This window comes from Phyllostomus discolor, chromosome 3, assembly GCF_004126475.2.
Source record: "Phyllostomus discolor isolate MPI-MPIP mPhyDis1 chromosome 3, mPhyDis1.pri.v3, whole genome shotgun sequence".
Lineage (NCBI taxonomy): Eukaryota > Metazoa > Chordata > Mammalia > Chiroptera > Phyllostomidae > Phyllostomus > Phyllostomus discolor.
In genome coordinates, this window is record NC_040905.2 from 136,653,347 (window position 1) to 136,677,936 (window position 24,590).

At 42.9% G+C, this 24,590-nt stretch overlaps 2 protein-coding genes and 1 long non-coding RNA gene across 3 annotated transcripts; all 3 read left to right on the forward strand.

The window, feature by feature from the left end:
* The first annotated feature begins 406 nt into the window (after positions 1-406).
* Positions 407-24,590, forward strand: LOC118499648. Its single transcript, XR_004902156.1, has 4 exons — positions 407-475; positions 15,043-15,046; positions 23,290-23,301; positions 24,580-24,590. It is a non-coding gene; the product is annotated as an uncharacterized LOC118499648 (long non-coding RNA).
* Positions 5,856-8,702, forward strand: LOC114491047 (olfactory receptor 1J4-like). The gene is made up of 2 exons (XM_036021518.1): positions 5,856-5,945; positions 7,714-8,702. The coding sequence occupies exon 2, from the start codon at positions 7,764-7,766 to the stop codon at positions 8,700-8,702; it is 939 nt and encodes a 312-aa protein (XP_035877411.1). The 5' UTR covers positions 5,856-5,945; positions 7,714-7,763.
* On the forward strand, positions 16,753-17,777 carry LOC118499647 (olfactory receptor 1J4-like). The gene has a single exon (XM_036021517.1). The coding sequence runs from the start codon at positions 16,800-16,802 to the stop codon at positions 17,766-17,768; it is 969 nt and encodes a 322-aa protein (XP_035877410.1). The 5' UTR covers positions 16,753-16,799; the 3' UTR covers positions 17,769-17,777.

Here is a 24,590-nt window from a genome sequence, read left to right on the forward strand (position 1 = left end):
TGCAGGTCTGTCTACCCCTCTGATGAGCCCCTGCAGCCATTCCAGCCAGGGACCAGGTCCTACTACAGACCTCGAAGAGCCAAGGCCCTGAACAGCAGGTATCTGAACAATGGACTGCTCCCTATGATGTCCTGTTGACAATGCATTCCTCCCTGAAGCTGCTGGGAATTAAGCCCTGGATTCACCACACACGGGGAAAACAGGCACCGCCAAAGGGAGATGAAGACCCTGCTGCTGCAGCTGAGGCAGAAAGGGAAAGTTGGACCTGCACTCCGGAGGAAGGTTTGAAATTCCTCTTCCGGAAAGAGACAATGAATCCCGGTACAGGGTGACAGTGTTTGTCATGTCATGAAAGTGTTTGTAAAGCTAGGGACTTTTGGCTGCCACTTACTGAGTTTAAGTATAACCTTCCTGGTGTGAGAAAGGAACCAGGCCTAAAAGAGAATGATAGTTAAATCTGGATGAGTAGAAATGTGTAAATGAAGGTGTATGAAAGAAAGAATAAAGGGTTTGCGAATGTTGCAGAAGGTCTGTGGAGAACTGTAAAGATAAATGGAAAAGTGAAAGTTTTAAGAAAGAATTATGTGGTGTTAGTTAATAATAGAAGCTATAAGGAATGGAGATGCAATCTTGATGGATATCAGAAGGTGTATGGAAAAAAGAATAGATGGTTCGTGAATGTTGCAAAAGGTCTGGGGAAGTGAAAGTCTTGAGAAGCCTGGTGGAAAGCAGAAGGGAAAAGATTTTCCTTCACATTTTGTATTTTTCTCCCTACCTGATCCCTCCAGAATTTGGCATTCTGAAGGAGTGAGTGATGACATAAGGTTTCTTTGAATAAAACCAATAAGAGCAGTGGCTAATAGTGTTTTTGTTAACCAAGACTTTGACTGGAACCTCACGCCTGAAGGAGGCATGTCTGGGTTCTGGTCATCACCAGAGAGCCCTGAGGAACTAGGATTGACTTGAGAAGCTAGCGTAAGCCCACGAGAAAAGCCTGGTACTTGGGTGGTTATGCGGTTCATGGCAGTCTTTCCAGGGAAGGAACGAAGGTTGCTTTTCTGAAAGATGGCCAAAAAGGAACCAGTAGGACAATGGAAGCTTCAAGGATGTGAGTGAAACAACTGGTACAGGCGAAGCCAGATGGCGGATGTGTGGCTTCTGTGTACTTCTGTGCTCCGAGGGGCAGACAGAAAAGTCAATCTAAAGGTTCCCTGTGTGAGTTCCAGCAAAGCGGACTTAAAGATCATAAGTGATCCAGGCTGCTCTTGGTGTGTTTATGCAAATGAACAGTCAAATCAAAAACGGGGACTCAAAGTAGTCCCTTGATTAACAAGGAGGGTGATCTTAAGGAGAAAAACTGGGGTTCAAGGAAAATCACAGTGCTCAGTATTGGACATCAGAATGGCTCAGCTAACTGTCTTGAAAACTTGTTTTCATTTGAAAGTTGAACTGGGTTTATAATATCACCAAAGATGGACAATTTTACAGGTATGGATGACCTGTCAAATTGCCATTGGTAAATGTTATTGCAGGAAGGACCTTGCAACTGAATGTCTTCCCAAAAGATGGTCTCACAGGCACAGAGGCAGGTTTGGGGATTGTTGTGTGCATTAACCCGTGTGTTCTTCTGTTTTCACAGGGCATATGCCTATGACTTCATTACCTGAGTGATTGGTTGTATGAGTGAGTGAATATAAACCTCACTTAAGGAGTCCATTTCCATCATCACCCACTGAGACTCAATGGTTTGGCTGAACTAAGTGGTTGGGTTCGTGAATGGTTCGGGCAGTCAGTGGACTTCACTTTAGAACTGATTTTGCCTTTTCTGTCTTGATGGCTTGGACAGAAACAGCCCGGAAATCTGAAAGGAGGGAAATCCTAATGTATTCCCCTCAGCCCAAGTGAAGTATAATGGGCCACAAGAGTTTTGGATAGGTGTAGCATGCCTTGTACACCTTCCTCATGATAAGCCATTCCTTACTTAAGTCCCTGCCTTTGACATTTAGTGTTTATGATTTAATTGTGCCTTCCAACTCCTTCCAAACCTGTCACCTCCAGAATATGACCAGGGTGCCAAAAGTCCAACAATGCCAGCCTTTGGACACCAAGCCTGTGACTTCCTGGTGACAGCAACTGACCAGGATTCTGTAAGGTCCTTCCCCTTACAGGAAGGACTCCCTCCTTGCTGCACCTCCCCCCTGCTTCAGGGCAGCCCTGACCCAAGGGTAGGTAGCACAATGTCATGTCCAGCAGGAGGTAGTTATAAGAAGATGAGACCTTCATCCATTCTCCCTTATAATATTATAAAGTGGGTGCATATCTGAAAGGAGGGAATGTTACAGGGCGCAGCCAAGTGAGGGGACCCTAAATTGGCATTTGAAATGGAGTCCAGAACTCAAGGTGTCCAGGAAATATTAGAAAGACATATAAGATGCCTTCACCCCTTTTCCCACAGGTGTGAGTTTGGGGAAGGGACACATGGAGCAAGAAAATACAGGGCTGTGTAGTACAGGAACAGCTGTGCAGCTAATCCATGGCATAGTCATTTAACATACCTATAGCCTTTGTCTGGTCACTTAGATATACTAAATAGCTGTGGCTTTTCTCTGGGCCAGGGGAATGGAAAGGGACTACCCCTCAAGATGTTACTGGGGGGCAGGTCCCCCGAGTTACAGTGCCTATGTGGGAGCTCGGAGAAGACTGGCTCCGTGACATGGGGACACATCTGCTCAGTAAGGCTGGAAAGGATGTGAGATTGATGGCAAGTGTGGCCGAGTGCGGGAGGAGTCAGAAATGGGGCTGCAGAGGAAGGCTGGTGCGGGGATTTAAAACTCAGACACAGTAGCCATTGCAGGAGAGAACCACACAGTTTTGGCTGAGTGGGGACTCCTGTGGCCCTGGGAGAGAGGACCACATGGCTGGAGCAGTGGAGAGAGAACCTCGTGCCTTTGCCAAAGTGGCGACACCCACAGCATTAGTAGGGGGAACCACCACCCAGCTTTAACAGAGGTCGTGCTGACACAGCTGAGGGTGCCAGAAACCGAGGGAGGTCTCCCAGCCAACATGGATAACTGGGAAGAACCAGGGGCTGCCTGAACCAAGGATGTCTATTCTTTTCCTGATGTATGGTATCCCAGGATGGGAAAGGGGGAAGAAAGGACTGTGTGTGTTTCTGGGTGTTTTAAGGGACTTTGGGATTTTGATGAAGACATTAGGTCACTACTTTAAGTTTGTATAGCATTAAATAAACATTTCCTTTCCTTTTCACGAATCTCTGGCATTGAGAGACATCTTTCCTATAGATGGTGGACATAATGAACCTGCGGGTTCCTTTTGGGTAATAGTATATTGCCCTTGGCCCACCCCCTTACTGTTCTGTAACATCTGCACCATTTTTTGAAGAGACTGTCTTTCCTCCATTGAGTATTCTTGACTCCATCATCAAATATTAGTCAACAATGTATGCATGGACCCTCTAATCTCTGCCATCGACCTATGTGTCCATTTCTGTGCCAGGAACATACTGTTTTGATCACTATAGCATTGTAGTATAGTTTGAAATAAAAAAGGGTGATGCCTCCAGCATTGTTATTGTTTTAGATTGCTTTCGCTGTTGTGGGACATTTACATTCCTTGTACATTTCAGGAATGTTTTTTCTCTTTCTATAAAAGCTATTATTGGGAGTTTGATGGGAATAGCATCAAATCTGCAGATCAATATAGTTGCATGGATGCTTTAACAATATTAGCTCTTCCAATCCATGAGCATTGGATATATTTCCATTTAGCTGTGTCTTCTTTGATTTCTTCCTCAATGTCTTATAGTTTTCAGTATAGAAGTCTTTCACCTCTTTGCTAAATTTATTCCTAAGTATTTAATTGCTTTTGATGCTATTGCAAATGGGATTACTTTTTAATTTACTTGCCAGATATAGTTTTGTTTATGCAAAGATACACCTGTGACAGAAAAAGGGACAGATGACACTAAAACAACAGAAATAAGTATCTCTTTTGTGTAAATATATGATTGACCAGAAATTTTTCTCCTTAAAGAGGTCAGAATGAAGCAGCATCCAGAAGCCCGAGAGAAAATGCTAACAGGCTGAGTTGAAGATGGTATAGTGTGGTGGCCAAGGGGATGGACACTCAACCAGATACCATGAGTCAGAATGATCAATAAATAAATCACCTCTGAAACACCTATGTTCTTGCTTAGAGAGTGAAAATACTTTTCCCCAATTTTTCATTTCACCATTAGTTCTATAATTTGCTGGGCCCTTCAACTCATAAATATTAAATGAATCTGAAATAATAATATATTAAAAAAGAATAACAACTCTAATGGATTATGACTCAGAGATTAAATGAAAGTTGTGAATTCATAATAATATATGAGGTCTGTCAAGAAGGTATCCAACCAGGTAATATGAAAAATAAAGACATTTATTGAAGAACATAGAAGACATGAGAAATATTGTACATAAGACAAGAATTCCTTAGTCCCCTTCAAAGTAGGCACCTTGGAGCCTCACACAGTTCTCCCAATCACTATCTGCTGCCCTGTCATATTTTCCTGAATCTTATCAAAGGTCTGAAAGCTCTTCTCTTTCAAAGATGATTTCAGTTTTAGGAAAATCTAGAAGTCACAGGGCACCAAAACTGGGCTGTAGGAGGGCTGAGTAACCTGGTTGATTTGGTGTTTCGCCAAAAAACTCTCCATGAGACATGATATATGAGCGGCTCTGTTGTCCTGATGAAGGTGCCAGTCACCAGCTGCCCATAGCTGTGGCCTTCTGAATCATCCAAATAGTTTCTGTGGAGAATGTTCAAGCTTAATGCAAAATGTGATGCAGATTCATTGCTCTACTTGCTCAGTCATTTTGAAGGTGAAAGCCACACAATATACATGCTCATTCAACAGTGTGTACTGTTCCCACTGACTAGTACAGTGAAGTCATCATTGTTCATGCATGTGCATTGTAGTCCACTCACCTAGGCTGCCAGTTACATCGATGTCACACTAACTGTTCTCATTATATTAACAATGATTGGGTTTCTTTCCGGACAGACCTTGTATTATCTATAGCATAGATAATGTATGCTATGTATGTCTGCTAATGTATGCGAGATACTCGCCACTGCCCCAGGTCCACTCTCCAGCTTCTCCCACCCTGTTTTGTCTCAGGAGTCGGACCTCTATGGGCTGCATCAAGTGGGCTCCCTGTCCCTTTGGGACAGGCCAATGGAAAACACAATCAAAAGATCAAAGGCAGAAGGAGAAAGGTTGGGGCATTTAGTCTGTTGTTCTCCCTGCTGGACCATGGGGTGACTGTGGCCATGCACAGTTCTTGTTTAGGGGTCCTCTCTTAAACCTACATGTCTCACCAGGTTCTGATGACCACCCCCTCCCCTTACACCTGTTCCCCACTGTTGCTAGCCCTCACCACACCATAACAGTTCTCCTCAAACTGACCAACACCTTTCTAAACAAGCCATTATTACAATCTCTTTTTAAAAATCCTTTGTCCCAGCTGGATCCATGTCCAAGAAGAAAGGCATCACTGGCATCAGGGACACTGTTCCCTGGAACTTCAGTCCCCTCTGGTCCTGGACACACAGTTCCCCAAAGGGCAGTCAGAAGTGGGCCAATTAGCCTGTGGTGGCTCCTCCCTGACCCAGAAGCTTGGGGACTTTGTTTCAGTCCTCATATCAGTAATTAAAACGCTACCTTTTTGCTCATGGCTCTGGAGTTGGTTAAGCAACATAAACATCTGCAGAAGCACTGAGGCCACACAGATTTCTTCTATTTGTCTGAGTCTCCTAAAGAGAAGCTGAGGAGCCAGGCTACAGTCTGGAGCAGAAGGGTCTGAGATCACCAAGGATGAGCTCAAGTCAGAGGAGCTAGCTGTGAATGTGCACTTGACTATGGATCTGCCTGTGGACAGGTGGGCTTCTGTGTGATACTCTCTGTCTCTGTGTATCGTGTATCCATCCTTGTGTACATGTCATTTGTAGTTTCATGTATGTGCTTGTGCTGTGTATCTGACTCACAGCCTGACACTTTTCCTCAGTTAGACCTAACCTGGGCCCTGTGCCAGTGCATGTACCAAGGGTGTCCAACCTGCGGCCTATGGGCCACATGTGGATCAGGATGGCTATGATGTGGCACAACACAAAATCATAAATTTACTTAAGACATTATGAGATTTTTTGTGATTATGTGTTAAAATATATTTAATGTGTGGCCCAAGACAACTCTTCTTCTTCCAGTGTGGACCAGAGATGCCAAAAGGTTGGACACCCCTGTATCAGCCTCCTGGTATGTGACTAGGGACTCCTGATTCATGCCTGTGATCGTAAGTACTTGCATCACAGCTGAGCATCAGAGGTGACATTGTTGGCTCTGGTGCTGGACAAGAAGACAACTGATCTCACTGGAGCCAAGGTCAGGTCAGAGAGGGTTCACACTCTGCTCAGCAGCATGTGCTGGTGTACATGTGAGCTGTGTCTGTGGGTGACACACTAGTGTGTGAGAGCAGGAAGGTGTACTGCTTGGTTTTCTCTCTGTGTTACCATGCTGTGTGACCATGTGCATGGGATGTTGGAGGTGGTTTAATCAGTGTGCCTGTGACTGAATAGGCTTAACTGCCCCATGCTGGTGGCCTTCCTTAGGAAGGGGGTGGGTCAGAAAGGGTTGAAGCATGCCCTCATTATTAATAGGAGGGTGTATGCTGCTTGTTGTAGAGTGTGTGTGGCTGGGTGTACAATAAATATGTATTCCTGAATCAATGATAATGAATGTAGTGGTCTTTTCTCAATGGGAAAGCATTTCAATATAAATGAAGGGAACTATGTAGGTAGGGATCTAAGAAACGATTGAACTTCTTGCAGCCCTACAGTAATCCAGGGTGTTACCAAGGATGAGAGAGGTGTCCATGGGTGGTAGTTAAGAGCACAGGCTCTGATCATACAGATGGAGTAGACTGACCTGCATATTTGATAATTTGTCCCTTTAAGCTTATTCTAATTATAGTTGACATATAATATTAGTTTCAGGTGTGCACAACATGGTGATTCAACATTTAAATAACTACTTGTCACCATAAGAAGTTATTCTATTATTGGCTATTAAAAAGTATTTCATATTTTTAACCTATAGAAAATGGCAATACATACTGTTTACATATGCACATAAGATTTACATCATTTTTATGTTACTATTTCCTAGCAGCTAATATAAGACAGAAAGAATAGTCATGCTTACTGTAGTTGTGAAGATGTTTTAGTCTGGGAATGTAAGGCTGATGTTGGATTATAAAAGGTAGACAAAGCCCCTGACTTAATATACAGCTCAGTGTTTATGGCCCCAGGATGGCCAGCATTACTATGGAAGAGTTTGTGGACTGTTGTGGCTTCAGAGCTATTCTGGCATAAAAGGGCTTTAAACAGTCACCCATTTCTGGAGTGGCCCTGAGTTTACACCTGTAGGTCAATGGCTCCATGCAGGTGAAGTAATTAGCCAAAGAATATACATGCATGACCCATTCTGTGGTGATGGCCTAAGGGAGTGGGGGAGTGTGTATTTGGTGCATTCAGGAAAGGGGAAAAAAATGGGAACTGTAATGGTGTAAACAATAAAAAATAAGGGGATAAATTCATGATTTTCCCATTAAATTACAGTATGAGATGTGATGGTCCTGCTTGTCTTTCTAGGTTCCTGAGATTCCCAAACCTCCTTTGTCCCCAGCAGACAGAAGAGCAGCATGAGGCCTGAGAACCAGAGCAGCATGTCTGAGTTCCTCCTCCTGGGGCTGCCCATCCTGCCAGAGCACCAGGGTGTGTTCTTCGCCCTGTTCCTGGGCATGTACCTGACCACGGTGCTGGGCAACCTGCTCATCATCCTGCTCATCAGGCTGGACCCCTGCCTGCACATGCCCATGTACTTCTTCCTCAGCCACCTGGCCCTCACTGATGTCTCTATCTCATCTGTCATTGTCCCTAAGATGCTCATGAATATGCAGACTCATCACTTCTTCATTTCCTACCCAGGGTGTATTTCTCAGTTGTATTTTTATATATTTTTTGCTTGTGTTGATAATCTTCTTCTGGCAGTGATGGCATATGACCGGTATGTGGCCATCTGTCACCCTCTACACTATACCACCATCATGAGGAAGGAGTTGTGTGTGCTGCTGGTGAGTGCCTCATGGGTTACTTCATGTGCCCATGCACTGTTGCACACCGTCCTCTTGGTCCGACTGTCCATCTGTGCTAACAATGTCATCACCCAGTTCTTTTGCGACCTCAATGTGCTCCTGAAGCTCAGCTGCTCAGACATCTCCCTCAATGAGCTGGTCATTCTCACTGAGGGAGGATTGATTTTACTTTTGCCTTTGGCTATTGTTTTAGGCTCATATATCCGTATAGGGACCATCATCCTGAAGGCTCCCTCCACTAGGAGATTCTTGAAAGCTTTTTCTACCTGTGGCTCCCATCTCTTTGTGGTGTCTTTATTCTATGGGACAATTGCAGGTGTTTACTTTTTGTCCTCATCATGGGATTCCAAAGACATAATTGCTTCAGTCATGTATACAGTAGTTACCCCCATGCTGAACCCCTTCATCTACAGCCTGAGGAACAGAGATATAAAGCAGGCCTTACAATGTTTGTTAACAGGGTTGAAGAAGTTCATATGTCAATGAGGTCACAATGAGGTTACTTGGATTGTTTATAATTCTTGATTCCTATGTAATATTTTTCACTTGTTCATCATCTCTTATAAGGTATCTGCAAAATCTTTTGCAAAACCTGTTGTACAATTTTAACTATGAATTTGTCTTTTTCTCCACTGAGATATGTCAGTTTTTCCTTATGTATTTTTATTATGTATTATGAGGACACCTGATTTAGTGTTATGATCTACTACTGGTGAACTTTCCTTTCTTTTTTGAACTGAATCTGTTATGCTGGCTTTTGTCAGCTTCAGGTTCAATATGCACACATCTTCCCAACTCATATTCAATGACGTCATTCTGGCTGACTGCAATCAGCCATGATTGCAGTCAGAATAATTATACTATGAAAATTCACATGTGCTAGAAAGCAAAATTTTCAACCAAAGAGAGACAGACTTTTTAAAAATGCATTTAAAGCACACTACTTTGTTTAAAATGAGGAGATATTTCTAACATTGGATCCTGTATTAATCTTCATCTACTTCTCATATTAATATAGTTATTTTTTATCTGTAGACATAGATACACATACAGATATATATACATATATATATATACATATATATATATATATATATATATACAGATTTTGATATTTCTGGCTATGGGACCTGCAATAAAGGTTCATTTACTTCTTATATTAATATCAATACTTTACATCTGTAGACATAGATGCATATATAGATATCGATATAGGTATTACTATAGTATATCTAGTAAAGATGCAGCTTTTCTCATGTTAGGTTTTACATGGCATTTTTTCCATTACTTTAGACTTTACTGTGTCCAAATTGTCCGTAAGGTGTCCTTTTGTCAATGGTGTATATAAAGTTAGATTACGTTCTTTTCATGTGCAGGAACAATTGTTATTTTTAGAGCTACTTCTCTACTGACATCTAAAGTAATCTTAATATATTTGAATTTATATTTTCCCTATAACTTTGTTATACACCTGCTCCACATTTATTCTCTCTTGTTTTTCTCACTTTTGATATTCATATATATTTTGATATTCCATTACACCTCTACTAACTTATTAATCATACGTTATTACTATTTTGTAATTCTTTTCTGTGCTTTATGCAGAGATTCTTACTCTCTTTTTAATTTTTAAGTAATGTTTAATATACAAAACAGGACATTGACCACTTTAGCCTTCTAAGATACACAATTCAGTGGCATTTAGGAGACTCATCACCAATATCTCAATTTAGGACTCCTACAGGAAACTCTAAAGAACATCAATAATATTGAGTAATTTGCAACTGTGAAAAAATAAAAGCAAAGACATCTATGAATCAATATGGAGAAACATCTGCATATATTGTTAAATGGAAACAAGCAATGTGCAAAAGGGTACCGATACTACTGAACTTTTTGTAAAAATTAATGGGATATAAAATATACATATGTCTGCCCATTTCAGCAAAGAGAAACACAGGAAGAATAAATCAGCACCTAATGAGGTGGTTTACCCAGAGAAGGTGGACAGAAGAGATGTGAGCGAGTATAATTATTACAATGGTTATGATGGTGTTGTCTTTTGCTGCTAGAAAATAAATAGAAGAGTGGTGAATAAAGCAAAGTAGAATCGAGAAGATAAATGAACCTAACTCTATCTTAAATAAATATCATAATTAGACTAAAGAGTCTAATATATATATATATTTTTTCCCATTCCTTATTCTTTCTGCACCATTCCTGACCCACCCCCATGGATAAACATTCCTTTGTCCTTGGTTTCAAGGTTTTACTTCTTGTGTTCCCTTTGTATATATTCCCTAGTTGACTTCTCTGATATTATTCAGAATCCTTGTAAATAATAAACACACGTAGAGGTTCAAAATGAATAACACCAGTAATAAATTATAACTCAGAGAACAATAAGTAAAAATCCATGAGCCCATAATGATATAAACCAATAGAAAACAAATGAGTGGGGAATAAAGGTAACTTCCTTCTTATATGAGAGCACAATTAATAAACAGGAAAAAGACAGTATTTGAAACATTATCATCTGGCCATCACATTTGTGATAATCTTGTCAGAGAAGAATCACCAGTGAGATCAAGCTGATGGCATAGATAAACACAGCTCTCCTCCTTGCCCAAACACATCAAATTACAACTAAACTACAGAACATCCATTACTCAGGACTGTCAGGAATCAAGTCGAGTGGAAGTCTGACATCTATGGAATTAAAAAAACCACACCCATCCACATTGATATAGGGGGGTGGAGATGTGGAACAGACTGGTCCCACATCCACATTTGGTGGATAAAAATTATACAGGAATATCTCAGGAGCAAGGAGTCCCATCCCACAACAGCCCCCAGCCCAGAGTTCCAGGGCCAGGAAGACAAGTCTCCATAACTTCTGTCTGCAAAAATCAGAGGAGATTGAGATGAGGGAAGAAATTTCTAGAGTCCCAAGCACTTCCTCTTAAAGACAGCACGTATGGATTCAGGCTCACTCCCTCTAGACTGTAGCACAAGGCTAGCAGTTTGAGAGGCACCAGTGGCACACTGGGAGAAACTGAAGTGTCTGGCATCAAAGTGAGAGCTGGGGAACAGTTTTCTTCGAGACAAAAAGGCAGGCAGAGGCCACTGTCCCTTTTCTTAATCCTCCCTCCACAAAGCCACAGAGCTCACATGTGGGTGTCATATCTGACACTCCATCAACCTGCCTTACACTGTTTGCCCTGCCCTAGAGATCCCCTGAGACTCTCTCTCACCAAACTCATGGACCCACACAGGCTGTTAACAGTGGACTTTCCATAGGAATGGCTGGTCTTAGCTCATGCTTCACAACGTCCTAATCATCTCAAACAAGCAACAGGCAGCCTCAGTGAGCCACCATCCCCCATACCTCTTGCTAAGTGGCCCCAGGCCTAGCATAGCAGCAGCCAGCCTTCATTCAGAGCTTGGCTTTGCTTGGGAACCTCCAAGCCCAGCACAGGTAGCGGTCATCTCAAGTAGCTTGATAGCTCATGCAGGGTAACTTCAGGCAGAACACAGGAGGTGCCTAACCTTGTCCTGCACCACATCAGAAACCTCAGAGCCTGTGCATCCAGTGGACAGCTACAACCATGTCAGAGCACCATCTCCTGGCTCTTGCACAGCTGAACCTCCGCAGAGGTTGGAGGTTTGTGGTAAGTGGTCACAGCCAATCCTTACAGGTGACTGGCCTGCATAAAGCATTCCCATTAACCTGCCAGGAGAAACCCAGACTCAATTACAAAAAGAGAGTATACTCAGCCCACACAAAATGCACACACTTTGAGTACCCAACTTAGGTAACAGATGAAGCTGTGCTACTGGTCCCTACAGGACGCCTACAACATTAGGCCACTCTAGAAGACAGGGAGTCATAGCAGCTCTACCTAATACACAGAAACAAACACAGGGAGGCTGACAAAATGAGTACACAGAGAAACAAGGCCCAAATCAAAGAACAAAATAAAACTCCAGAAAAAGAACTAAACAAAATGGAGATAAGCACTCTATCAGATGCAGAGTTCAAAATACTGACTATAAAGCTGCTCAAGGGACTTAGGTAGGGCTTCAACAGAATAAAAAAATCTAGTCAGAAAGAAAGGATGCACAAATTAAAATAAAGAACAATTTAAAGGAAAACAACAGCAGGCTGGACGAAGCTGAGAATGAAATCAGTGATTTGGAACTTTAGGAAATAAAAAACAACAAGAGGAAAAAGGAATAAGAAATGAAACCAAGGATACTCTAAGGAGCCTCTGTAGCCACCTCAAATGTCCCAACATTCACATGTGGTGTGCCAGAAGGAGAAGAAAAAAAGCTAGAAATTGAAAATCTATTCGGAAGAACACAATGAAAAAGAACTTCTGTTATTTGGTGAAGGAAATAGACATGCCAGTGCAAGAAGCACAGAGAGTCCCAAACAAGATGGATGCAAAGAGGCCCACTCTAAGGGGCATCATCATTAAAATGCACAGGTTAAATATAAAGGGAAAATCTTAAAAGCAGCAAGAGAAAAGCAGGTAGTTCCCTACAGAGGAGTTCCCATAAGACTATCAACTGATTTCTCAAAAGAAACTTTACAGGCTAGAAGGGATTGGCAAGAAATATTCAAAATCAATAAGAGCAGGAACCTACAACCAAGATTGCTCTACCCAGCAAGGCTATCATTTGGATTCCAAGGGCAGATAAGGAACTTCGCAGACAGAAAAGATGAAAGGAGTTCTTCGTCAGCAAGCCATTATTATATGAAATGTTGAAAGGATGTATTTAAGAAAAAGAAGAAGAGAAAAACTAGGAACAATAAAAAGGCAATAAACACATATCTATCAACAATTGAAACTGAAAAACAGACTAGACAATAATAAAGAGCAGAGACAAAATAATGGATATGGAGAGTATGCTGATGACTGCCAGAAGGGAGGGGAGTGTGGGGAAATGGATGCAGAGGTGAGAGAATTAAGTACAAACAGGTAGTTGCAGAATAACCATGGGGATGTAAAGTAAGGAAAATGGAGCAGCCAAAGAATTTATATGCATGACACATGGATGTGAACAACACAGTGGGGACTGCCTAAGGGAGTGGGGGGTGCTGGGTGAGGGCGAAAATTGGGAAAAACCTGGGACAACAGTAACAGCATAATCAAACAATATAATTTTTTTAAAAAGGAAAGAAAACAAAGAATCACCAATGGATGTTAAATATAGTGGGTGAAATGTTATAAGGGAAAAGTTATGTTTATATATCATCAAAATTATCTACTCAACTGATACCTATTAATAACCAGGTGAAAATATTAACTTTAAAACAACAGTCACTTTAGAAGACAACCTGCCAGATACCACCATAGTCAATTGATCAAGAATTCAAACACTACTAAATGCAAAAATTAATATCCTATGTCTCCTAATAACATGCATTGTGGCATACCTTCTGAAAACCTAAGCCTCAAACATACTTACATTAATACATGCATGCACTCAGAAGGTAAACATAGTAAAACATTAAACATTGGGGAATCAGGATAGGGCCCTTCCAGGAATTCTTGACATCACTTTTATAACATTTCTGTATCTTTAAAATCATTTCCAAATAAGAACTTGAAGGTCCTTTGTGCCAGCTGGCACATGCCCAAGAAGAAAGGGGTCCAGGCATCACTGGAATCAGGGACACTGTCCCCTAGGACTCTAGTCCCTCTGGCTCTTGGACACCCAGCTCCCCAAAGGGCAGGCAGAAATTAGCCAGAAGCTTGGGGACTGGGTGCCAGTCTCTCATTAGTAAGGGTTATCTTTTAAGTCATCTCTCTGGGGCTGTTTAAACAAAATGAAAGTCTGTACAAATGCCAAGGCCCATGATGTTTCTTCTGTTTGTGTCGATGTTAGGACTCCTGAGGGAAACCTGAAGAGCAAGGTAACAGTTTGCAGCAGGAGGTGTCTGAACTCACCAAAGATGAAGAGCACAGGTCAGAGAGGCTGGATGTCTGCACTGATGGACAGATCTGCCTGTGTGATGGTGGATTCATGGATGAGACTCTCAGTTCATGACTGTGTGTCTTCAGGTACTGTGTATGCTTATGCACATTATGTTTGATTGTTGCTTTTGTGTGCACATGTGTATGCACACGTGTGTGAACAGGTACCTGACTCACAGCCTGACTCTTCGTGAGTTAGACCTAACCTGGCCCCGTTTTAGCTGATGTATACCAAGTTACCAGCCTCTTGCCTGTGATTAGGGACTCCTGATTCATGCCTGTGATCATAAGTACTTGCATCACAGCTGAGCATCAGAGGTGACATTGTTGGCTCTTGTGCTGGACAAGAAGACAACTGATCTCACTGGAGCCAAGGTCAGGTCAGAGAAGGGTCACACCTCTGCTTGGCAGTATGTGCTGGTGCATGTGTGAGCTGTGTCCGTGGGTGGACACACTGGTGTCTGAGAGCAGGAGGGTGTATTGATGTTGTGCTCTGTATAGTGGCCTATTGTGTGACCGTGTGCATGGCATTGTGGTTTACCATGTGCATAGCATGTTGTGGTGGTTTAATGAGGGCACCTGTGACTGAATAGGCTACCCTGCCCCAAGGTGATGGCCTTCCCCCAGGAAGGGGATGGGTCAGAAGGGGTAGAAGCATGCCCTCATTTTTAATAGGAGGGTGTGTGCTGCCCGTTGTGGTCAATGTGTGGTGGGGGTGCATATGTGCCATTTGCGTTTGTTTCTTGTGAGATTATTTTGTTTTTGGCCTTGTGTGTTTTTGGTGACATGTGTAGTGTTAGTGTATATGTGGTGAGCCGTTTACTGGGTGTGTCATGACTCAGGTGTGTTGATGTGCATTTTGAGTGTGTTTGCAGGTGATCTGTCCATCAATGTGAGTTCTGTATGCCTCATTTGTGTGTTTCTTAAGATTTGTATGTATGTGTGTGTATGTTATAAGCTCTCTTTCCCTTAGGGTGGGAACTTGGTACCAGGTAAGTAATATTCACAACTCAGCACTGTGTGTGTGTGATCTGCATCAACAACCTTGATTTTTCTTTAAGTGTCCTCATTGTGGGGCACCATTAGCTGAGAGAACGAAACTCCAAAAAATGTCCTGTTTCTGGAAATGGACCTGCTGTCATATTCATGTACCTGAGTGTGACTGAGTCACTCAGAATGTTGCAACTCTTTAGCTTTACTAAACATTGCAGGCAAAAAAAAAATTCCAGGCATCCCACTGTGAGAAGGTATTGGGCAGAATGACCTTCAAATAGTGGTGACCTTGGAAAGTTATTTAAATCCTTGGCCTCGGTTTACATCTATAAAGTAGAAAGAATTACACTTCCTTGTGAATCTTAGAGAGGCTTTCAGGAATTGTTTATTGTATGAAAATTTGTATGCACTGAAGAATTTTTGTCACTTGGAGAGTATATAAATGTGAAGGAACAAAATTAGTAAGCAGACTAAGAAAATTTTGGACAAGTTGGAGTCCTTACAGCTCTAAAACAACATATCATGCTTGGCTCCCCTAACCAACAAACGGGAAGTTTCTGTGTGAGAATGTTTTAGAGCATGGGTGCTGATTACACACATGTATTAGGCTGAACCCCATGAAGCAACCAGGACTTGGTAATTGTGAGGTATAGAAAATGGTAACACATACATGTCATTTATATATTATACATTGCATATCATATACACACAGATACACATGTGTGTGTACCATTCTGCCCACCAGTGCACTGCTCTGTGCCTACAGAGTTTGTATCATTTCTGTTTCTGTTTTTAAAAGCTGCAATATAGGTCAAAGGCCACAAAGTCTTAGTGCAGCAGCCAGGTAGTTGTGAAATCTGGGGATGTAAATCTGATGAGTGGATATAGTTAGGGAACACAGGTGACAACCTCAGTCCAGTACTCAGATGTTCACCAAACTGTTCAGCACTGTTATGAAAGACAGTTTGTGGACTTTTCTGGTTTTGGAGGTATTGTGGCATCAAGTGGCTTTAAATGGCAACAAATTTCTCCAGTGTCCCTGAGGTTACAGTTGTGGGTTAATGGGACTTCACAGGTTCACAGGCAGAGAATCACATTTTTCCAACATCCCCTCAGCACTGGAGTCTCATGTTTACTTAAGGCAGACACAATTGATCCGTTTTCAGGGCTCATCTTCCAATTCTGCTGCAGTGAATTATGTATTCACTGGACCAGTGTACAAAGTATCCCTCCATGCTCATCAAGATCTGAACTCCCAGAAATGGGGACCTTGCTTTTCTTGTTCACCGTGGCATCTTAGTCCTTAGTAGAGGTTCCAACACAGATTCCGTGTTCAATAAGTAATGGCCGAATGGAACAGTTAACGCCTCCTGCTTCTGTGCCATGAGGTCTTCTTGGCTACTTTTTGGGCTCTCTGTTTTCCTGGAACCAGACTGGGTGACAGCAGAGATGCACACATTTACTAGTACAAAAACTTAATGAGTGTATCGTTAAAAAGTCGTGTACTTCCCAGAAAATTACAGTTTGAGATGTGATGATCCTGGTTGTATTTCCAGGATTCTGAGAGTCCCACACCTTCCTCATCCCCAGTAGATGGAAGAGCAGCATGAGGCCTGAGAACCAGAGCAGCGTGTCTGAGTTCCTCCTCCTGGGGCTGCCCATCAGGCCAGGGGAGCAGGGCGTGTTCTTCACCCTGTTCCTGGGCATGTACCTGACCACGGTGCTGGGCAACCTGCTCATCATCCTGCTCATCAGGCTGGACTCCCGCCTGCACACGCCCATGTACTTCTTCCTCAGCCACTTGGCCCTCACTGATGTCTCTTTCTCATCTGTCACTGTCCCAAAGATGCTCATGAACATGCAGACTCAGCAACAATCCATCCCCTATGTGGGATGCATTTCTCAGTTGTATTTTTTCATACTTTTCGGTAGTGTTGACAATTTCCTTCTGGCAGTGATGGCATATGACAGGTATGTGGCCATCTGTCACCCTCTACACTATAACACCATCATGAAGGAGGAGTTGTGTGTGCTTCTGGTAGCTGCCTCATGGATTATTGCCTGTGCCCATGCACTGTTGCACACTGTCCTCCTGGTCCAACTCTCCTTCTGTGCCGACAATGTCATCACCCACTTCTTCTGTGAGCTCACTGTGCTCCTGAAGCTGAGCTGCTCAGACATCTCCCTCAATGAACTGGTCATTCTCACTGGGGGAGGAATTATTTCTTTTCTGCCTTTGTGTATTGTTTTGGGCTCATATATCCGTATAGGCACCATCATCCTGAGGGCTCCCTCCACTAAGACACTCTTGAAAGCTTTTACTACCTGTGGCTCCCACCTCCTTGTGGTGTCTTTATTTTATGGGACAGTTTTAGGTGTTTACTTTTTGACCTCATCATGGGATTCTAAAGATGTAATTGCTTCGGTCATGTATACGGTAGTTACCCCCATGCTGAACCCCTTCATCTACAGCCTGAGGAACAGAGATGTAAAGCAGGCCTTAGAATATTTGTCAACAGGGTTAAAAAAGTTAATATATCAACCAGCTCATGTTTGCTACTTGGGTTATTTATAATTCTTGATTCCTAAATAATTTGTTCATCATCTCTTATAAGATATCTGAGAAATCTTTTGCAAACCATGTTGCACAATTTTACTATGAATTTGTCTTTTTCTCCACTGAGATATGTCAGTTTTTGCTTATGTATTTTCATACTGTGTTATGAAGACACACTGATTTAGTGTCATGAATGCTACTGGTGTATTCCTCCCTTTTGTTTATATATATTTTGGTATTCCATTACCCTTCTACTAACTTATTAATCATATATTATTACTATTTTCTAATTCTTTTCTGGGTTATATTTACAGATTTCTTTTTACTTCCTTTTTAATTTTTAAGTAATGTTTAATATACAAAACACCACATTGACCACTTTAGCTTTCTAAGATACACAGTTCAGTGGTATTTAGGAGACTCATCACCAATATCTCAATTTAGGACCCCCACAGGACACTCTAAAGAACATCAATAATATTGAGTAATTTTCAACTGTGAAAAAATAAAAGCAAAGATATCTATGAATCAATATGGAAAAACATCTGCATATATTGTTAAATGGAAACAAGCAATGTGCAAAAGGGTACTGATACTAATGAACTTTTGGCAAAAATTATGGGGAAATAAAATATACATATGTCTGTCCACTTGAGCAAAAAGAAACACAGGAAAAATAAATCAGAATCTAATGAGGTGCTTTTCTTAGAGAAAGTGACCAGAAGAGATGGGATTGAGTATAATAATTAACATGGTTATGACCATGTTGTTTTTTGCCAGTAGAAAATAAATAAAAGAGGTGGAACATAAAGCAAAATAGAATCAAGAAGACAAATGAACCTAGGTATGTCTTAAATAAATACCATAATTAGACTAAAGAGGGAAATAATGTAAGTACCCTAGTAATTCCTGAACCCAGAATTCTGTCTATATACCTTCACAGTAAAAAAAAAACTGGAAACAAAGTCTTAAGCTGCAGTTAGTGTGTCATTAACAGTGGTATGAGTTCAAGATTCTGAACTACTTCCCATGTTTCCAAAGATTCAGCAAACAAGTAAACACTGAGGAGAAGGGAGTGACTCTTTGCTCTCCTGGGAATGGTACTGTATATAGAAAAGAAGAAGCTGCAAAAGGACTCTCCGGTGTTAACTAGAATTGGAGATATGAATTTGAGCTCATGGGTTTTAAAAATTATGAATGGATGGAAAGTTATGTGTATATCTATCTATCTATCTATCTTTATCCTCTGATTCCTTATTCTTTCTGTCACACTCCTGATACACACCCATGTATCAACATTCCTTTAGACTTTGGTTTCAAGGTTTTACTTCTTGTGTTCCTTTTATATATATCCCCTAGTTGTCTTCTCTGGTATTATTTAGAATCCTTGTAAATAATAAACACACATAGAGATTCAAAATGAATAACAGTTGTAATGGATTGTAACTCTGAGAATAGTAAGCAAAAATATATGAGTCCATAATGATATAAACAAAGAATAAAATATGAGTGGGGAATAAGGGTAACTTCCTTCTTATAAAAGAACACAATAAACATAAGAAAAAACATATTATTTGAAAAATTACCCTCTGATCACCACATTTGTGATAATCTTGTCATATAAGAATCATCAATGAGATCAAGGTGGTGGCATAAGTAAACACAGCTCTCCTCCTTGCCCAACCACATCAAATTACAACTAAACTACAGAACACCCATCACTCAAAACTGTAAGGAATTGAGTTGAGAGGAAGTATGACAACTATGGAATTAAAGAAACCACACCCATCCACACTAGTATAAGGGGAGGAGTGTAGAACAGGCTGGTCCCACATCCACATGTGGTGTATAAAATTTATACAGGAATATCTCAGGAGTCAGGAGTCCCATACCCACAACAGCCCACAGCCCAGAGTTCCAGGGCCAGGAAGACAAGTCTCTATCCTTCTGTCTGCAAAAATCAGTGCAGATTGAGTTGAGGGAAGAAACTTCTAGAGTCCCAAGAACTTCCTCATAAAGAAAACATGTACAGATTTAGGCTCACTCCCGCTGGGCTCCAGCACAGGGCTAGCAATTTGAGAGGCACCAGTGGCACACTGGGAGAAACTGAAGTGTCTGGCATCAAGGGGAGAGCTGGGGAACAGTTTTCTTCCAGACAAAAAGGCAGGCAGAGGCCACTGTCCCTTTTCTTAATCCTCCCTCCACAAAGCCACAGAGCTCACATGTGGGTGTCATATCTGATACTCCATCAACCTGCCTTACACTGTTTGCCCTGCCCTAGAGATCCCGAGACTCTCTCTCACCAATCTTATGGGCCCACCCAGGATGTTAACAGTGGCCTTTCCATAGGAATGGCTGGTCTTAGCTCATGCTTCTCAACTTCCTAATCATCTCAAACAACCAACAGTCAGCCTCAGTGAGCCACCATCCCCCATACCTCTAGCTAAGTGGCCCCAGGCCTGGCACTAGCAGCAGCCAGCCTTGATTCAGAGCTTGGCTTTGCCTCGCAACCTCCAAGCCCAGCACAGGTAGCAGTCATCTCATGACAGCTCATGCAGGGTAACTTCAGGCAGAACACAAGAGGCAGCTAACCTTGTCCTGCACCACATCAGAAACCTCAGAGCCTGTGCATCAAGTTGACAGCTACAGACTATGTCAGAGCACCATCTCCTGGCTCCTGCACAGCTGATCCTCCACAGAGGGTGGAGGGTGGTGGTAAGTGGTCACAGTCAATCCTTGCAGGTGACTGGCCTGCATAAAGCATTCCCATTAACCTGCCAGCACCAACTGAGGCTCAGTTACAAGAAGAGAGTATACTCAGCCCACACAAAATGCACACCTTGAACACCCAGCTTTGGTGACAGGGGAAGCTGTGCTACTGCTCCCTACAGGACACCTACAACATTAGGCCACTCTAGAAGACAGGGAGTCATAGCAGCTCTACCTAATACACAGAAACAAACACAGGGAGGCTGACAAAATGAGTACACAGAGAAATAAGGCCCAAATCAAAGAACAGAATAAAACTCCAGAAAAAGAACTAAACAAAATAAACATAGCACTCTGTCAGATGCAGAGTTCAAAATACTGACTATAAGGCTGCTCAAGGAACTTAGGGAGGACTTCAACAGAATAAAAAAAAGATCCAGTCAGAAAAAATGATACATGGATTAAAATACAGAACAATGTAAAGGGAAACAACAGCAGAGTGGACAAAGCTGAGAATCAAATCAGAGATTTGGAACTTAAAGAAATAAAAAAACAAGAAGAAGAAAAAGGAATCAAAAATGAAACCAAGGATACTGTAAGGAGCCTCTGTATCAACCTCAAATGTTCCAACATTCACATTGGGGTTGTTACAGGGTGCAGCCAAGAGGGGGGATCCCAAATAGGCATTTGAAATGGGGTCCAGAACTCAAGGTGTCCAGGAGATTTTCAGGTATCTTCACCCGTTCCCCCACAGGTGTGAGTTGGGAGAAGGGGCACCCAGAGCAAGAACATGCAGGGCAGCTTTGCAGCTAATCCATGGCATGGTCATTTAACATACCTATAGCCTTTGGCTGGTCACTTAGATGCGCTAAATAGCTATGGCCATGCTCAAGGCCAGGGGGATGGAAAGGGACCTCCCCCCACCCAAGATGTGACTGGGGGGCAGGTCCCCCGAGTTACAGCGCCTGTGTGGGAGCTCGGAGAAGATTGGCTCCAGGACATGGGGTCACACCTGCCCAGACCCACGATGGCGACCAGAAAAGCTGAAGAAGACAGCAGATTGAGGGCAAGTGTGCCCAAGAATAAGAGGAGTCGGAAATGGGGCTGCAGAAGAAGACTGGCACAGGGATTTAAACCCAGAAATGGCAGCCATTGAGAGAGAACCACGTGGCCTTGAAAGAGTGGAGACTCCCGCATCCCTGAGAGGGAGAACCACGCGGCCTGGACAGAGTGGGGACTCCCGTGGCCCTGGGAGAGAGGACCACGTGCCTTTGCCAGAGTGGGGACCCCCACAGCTTTAGAAGGGGGAACCACCACCTGGTTTTAGCAGAGATCCCGGCGACTCAGCTGAGGGTGCCGGGAACCCAGGGAGGTCTGGACTGGGCAAAGGGGGAAGGAAGGAAGGACTGTGTCTGTTTGTGGGGGTTTTAAAAGGGACTTTAGGATTTTTGATAAAGGCATTAAGTCACTACTTTAAGTTTGTATAGCATTAAATAAACATTTCATTTCCTTTTCACGAATCTCTGGCATTGAGGGACGTCTTTCCTCGGGCGGCAGACATGACGGAACTGGGGGCTTTTTTTCAATAATAGTATATTCTCCCAGGCCCACCTTGTTTGTTCTGTAACAGTAGCAGTTACTGGTGTGTCTGGCCAGGTACAAAAACAGACATTCCTACAACCTCTGGAATGCCAGCTTGGGGGGGAAAACCTTATACACAGTTTTCTGTATATGCCTGATTGCCCCATTCCATTGTTGGGCCGAGATTTGCTGCATAGACTGCATGCACAAATAACCTTTTTCTCCAAGCAACAGCAGCTGTGGATGGAAGTCCTGCTGGAAAATGCCCTCCACTTGCAGGCTTCCCTGACCTGTCCTGGAGGCCCTGGAGGTGAACCCTTCCTGCCTGAGATCTGCAAGCAGGTTGATCAAACTGTTTGAGCTGACAGAACTCCAGGTAAAGTAGTTAACATACAACCCGTAAAGATAAATCTGAAAGAACGGGTGCAGATCCCATGAAAGAAACAGTATCCCCTCCAAAAGGAGGCTTTACAGGGGATCCACCCAGTGTTGCAGAAGATTTTGAAATCAGGATTAATTTGGCCTTGCTGGTCACCATACGACATTACCATTTTGCCAGTCAAAAAGCCACACTCAGCCTGGCTGGCGGAGCTCAGTGGATTGAGCGCGGGCTGCGATCCAGGCATTGCAGGTTCCATTCCCAGTCAGGGCACATGCCTGGGTTGCAGGCCACGGCCCCCAGCAACCACACATTGATGTTTCTCTTTCGTTCTCCTTCCTTTCCCTCTCTAAAAATAAATACATAAAATCTTAAAAAAAAAGAGTGCTGCTTTGGATTCATCCTAAAAAATAAATAAATAAAAATAAAATAAAAAGCCAAACTCAGATGAGTACCAGTCTGTACAGGATCTCCGTGCCATCAATGACATTGTCCAGGACACTCACCATACTGTGCCTAACCCTTATACCTGTTGACTATGGTGCCTGGGGATAGCAAATGGTTTTCAGTCCTGGACTTAAAAAATGCTTATTTTTTTGTATCTTGATAGATGAGCAGGCTCAGCAATTGTTTGCCTTTGAGTGGCAGAACCCAGAGACGAAAGCCACGCTCCAATACTGCTGGACTGTGCTGCCACAAGGATTTAAGAACTCCCAGACAATATTCGGGTAAGTGCAGTCAAAAGCCTTAAGGGATGTTCAGTTGAAATCGGGAGTTCTTTTGCAATGTGTGCATGACCTGTTAATAGCCAGCAGTAACTATGTGGACTGTTTGCACAGCACCCTCACGGTTCTAAATCATTTGGCAAAGAAAGAATATAAAGTGTCATGTCATAAGGCCCAAATTTGCAAACAGGAAGTGGTATGTCTGGGATTTCAACTGAAACAAGGTACCAGGAGTCTGATGGCAGATGGAAAGCAAGACATTGCTATGCTAAAAATCCCAGAAAATCAAAGGCAGCTTCGTGGGTTCTTAGGAATTACAGGGTTTTGTCGGATTTGGATTCCAAGCTTTGGACTCATAGCAAAGCCATTGTATAATGCCCTAAAAGGACGGGACTCTGAACCCCTAGAATGGACAGGGGATTGTCAGGTACATTTGATACTTTGAAGGAGAAGCTGGCTCTGGCCCCTGCATTGGGACTGCTGGACTTACAGAAGCCTTTCAAATTGTATATTCATGAAAGGCAGGGGATAGGACTAGGGGTGCTAACCCAGACCCTGGGAAATATCCCCAGACCCACAGACTCTCTCTCAAAGAAGCTGGACCACGCAACGAAAGGATGGCCACCATGCCTCCAAGCAGCAGCAGCCACCTATGACATCTTACAGGAAGCTCAGTTCACCTTGGGACAGCCTACTACAGTGTTGGTACCACATCAGGTTCTGACTCTGCTAGATCAGACAGGAAGATATTGGCTGACAGCCGGGTGTATGGGCAAACACCAGGCCATTTTGCTGGACAATCCAAATGTTACCTTACAGACCACCACAACCCTGAACCCAGCCACCCTACTCCCAGATATGGAGGGGGACTCTGCCCTTGAGCATGAATGCTTGGAAATAATTGGCCAAGTTTATTCTAGCAGGCCAGATCTGATGGACCAGCCGCTGGCGTCACTGGACTCGGAGCTGTATACAGACAGGAGCACCTTCATGGAAAATGGCCAGTGATGAGTGGGGTATGCAGTGGCCAAAGCAGACAAGGTAATGGAAGCCCAGGCCCTTATGCCAGGAACCTCAGCACAAAAAGCTGAGCTAATAGCCCTCACAAGAGCCTTACTGCTGTCCCAAGGAAAGAAAGTTAATATAGATACAGATTCTAAGTATGCCTTCATGGTAGTCCATGCCCATGGAGCAATATGGAAAGAAAGAGGACTTTTGACCTCGGGGAACAAGGATGTTAAACACTCAGAGGTGATTTTACCACTACTAGAGGCAGTGAACGTACCAGACAAGGTTGCTATAATGCACTGCCCAGGACACCAGAGGGATGGTTCCCAAACCAGTCAGGGACACCAAATTGCTGACAAAGCAGCAAGACAAGCAGCCAAGGACTTGCCACGCCTAGCAGCTCTGGTTCCCCATCTGGACTTGTCAGAGTTTAAACCT

What these genes read in the sequence shown, in the direction of transcription:
- LOC114491047 (XM_036021518.1), top strand. Translation starts at nt 7,764, where the DNA reads ATGAGGCCTGAGAACCAGAGCAGCATGTCTGAGTTCCTCCTCCTGGGG.
- LOC118499647 (XM_036021517.1), top strand. Translation starts at nt 16,800, where the DNA reads ATGAGGCCTGAGAACCAGAGCAGCGTGTCTGAGTTCCTCCTCCTGGGG.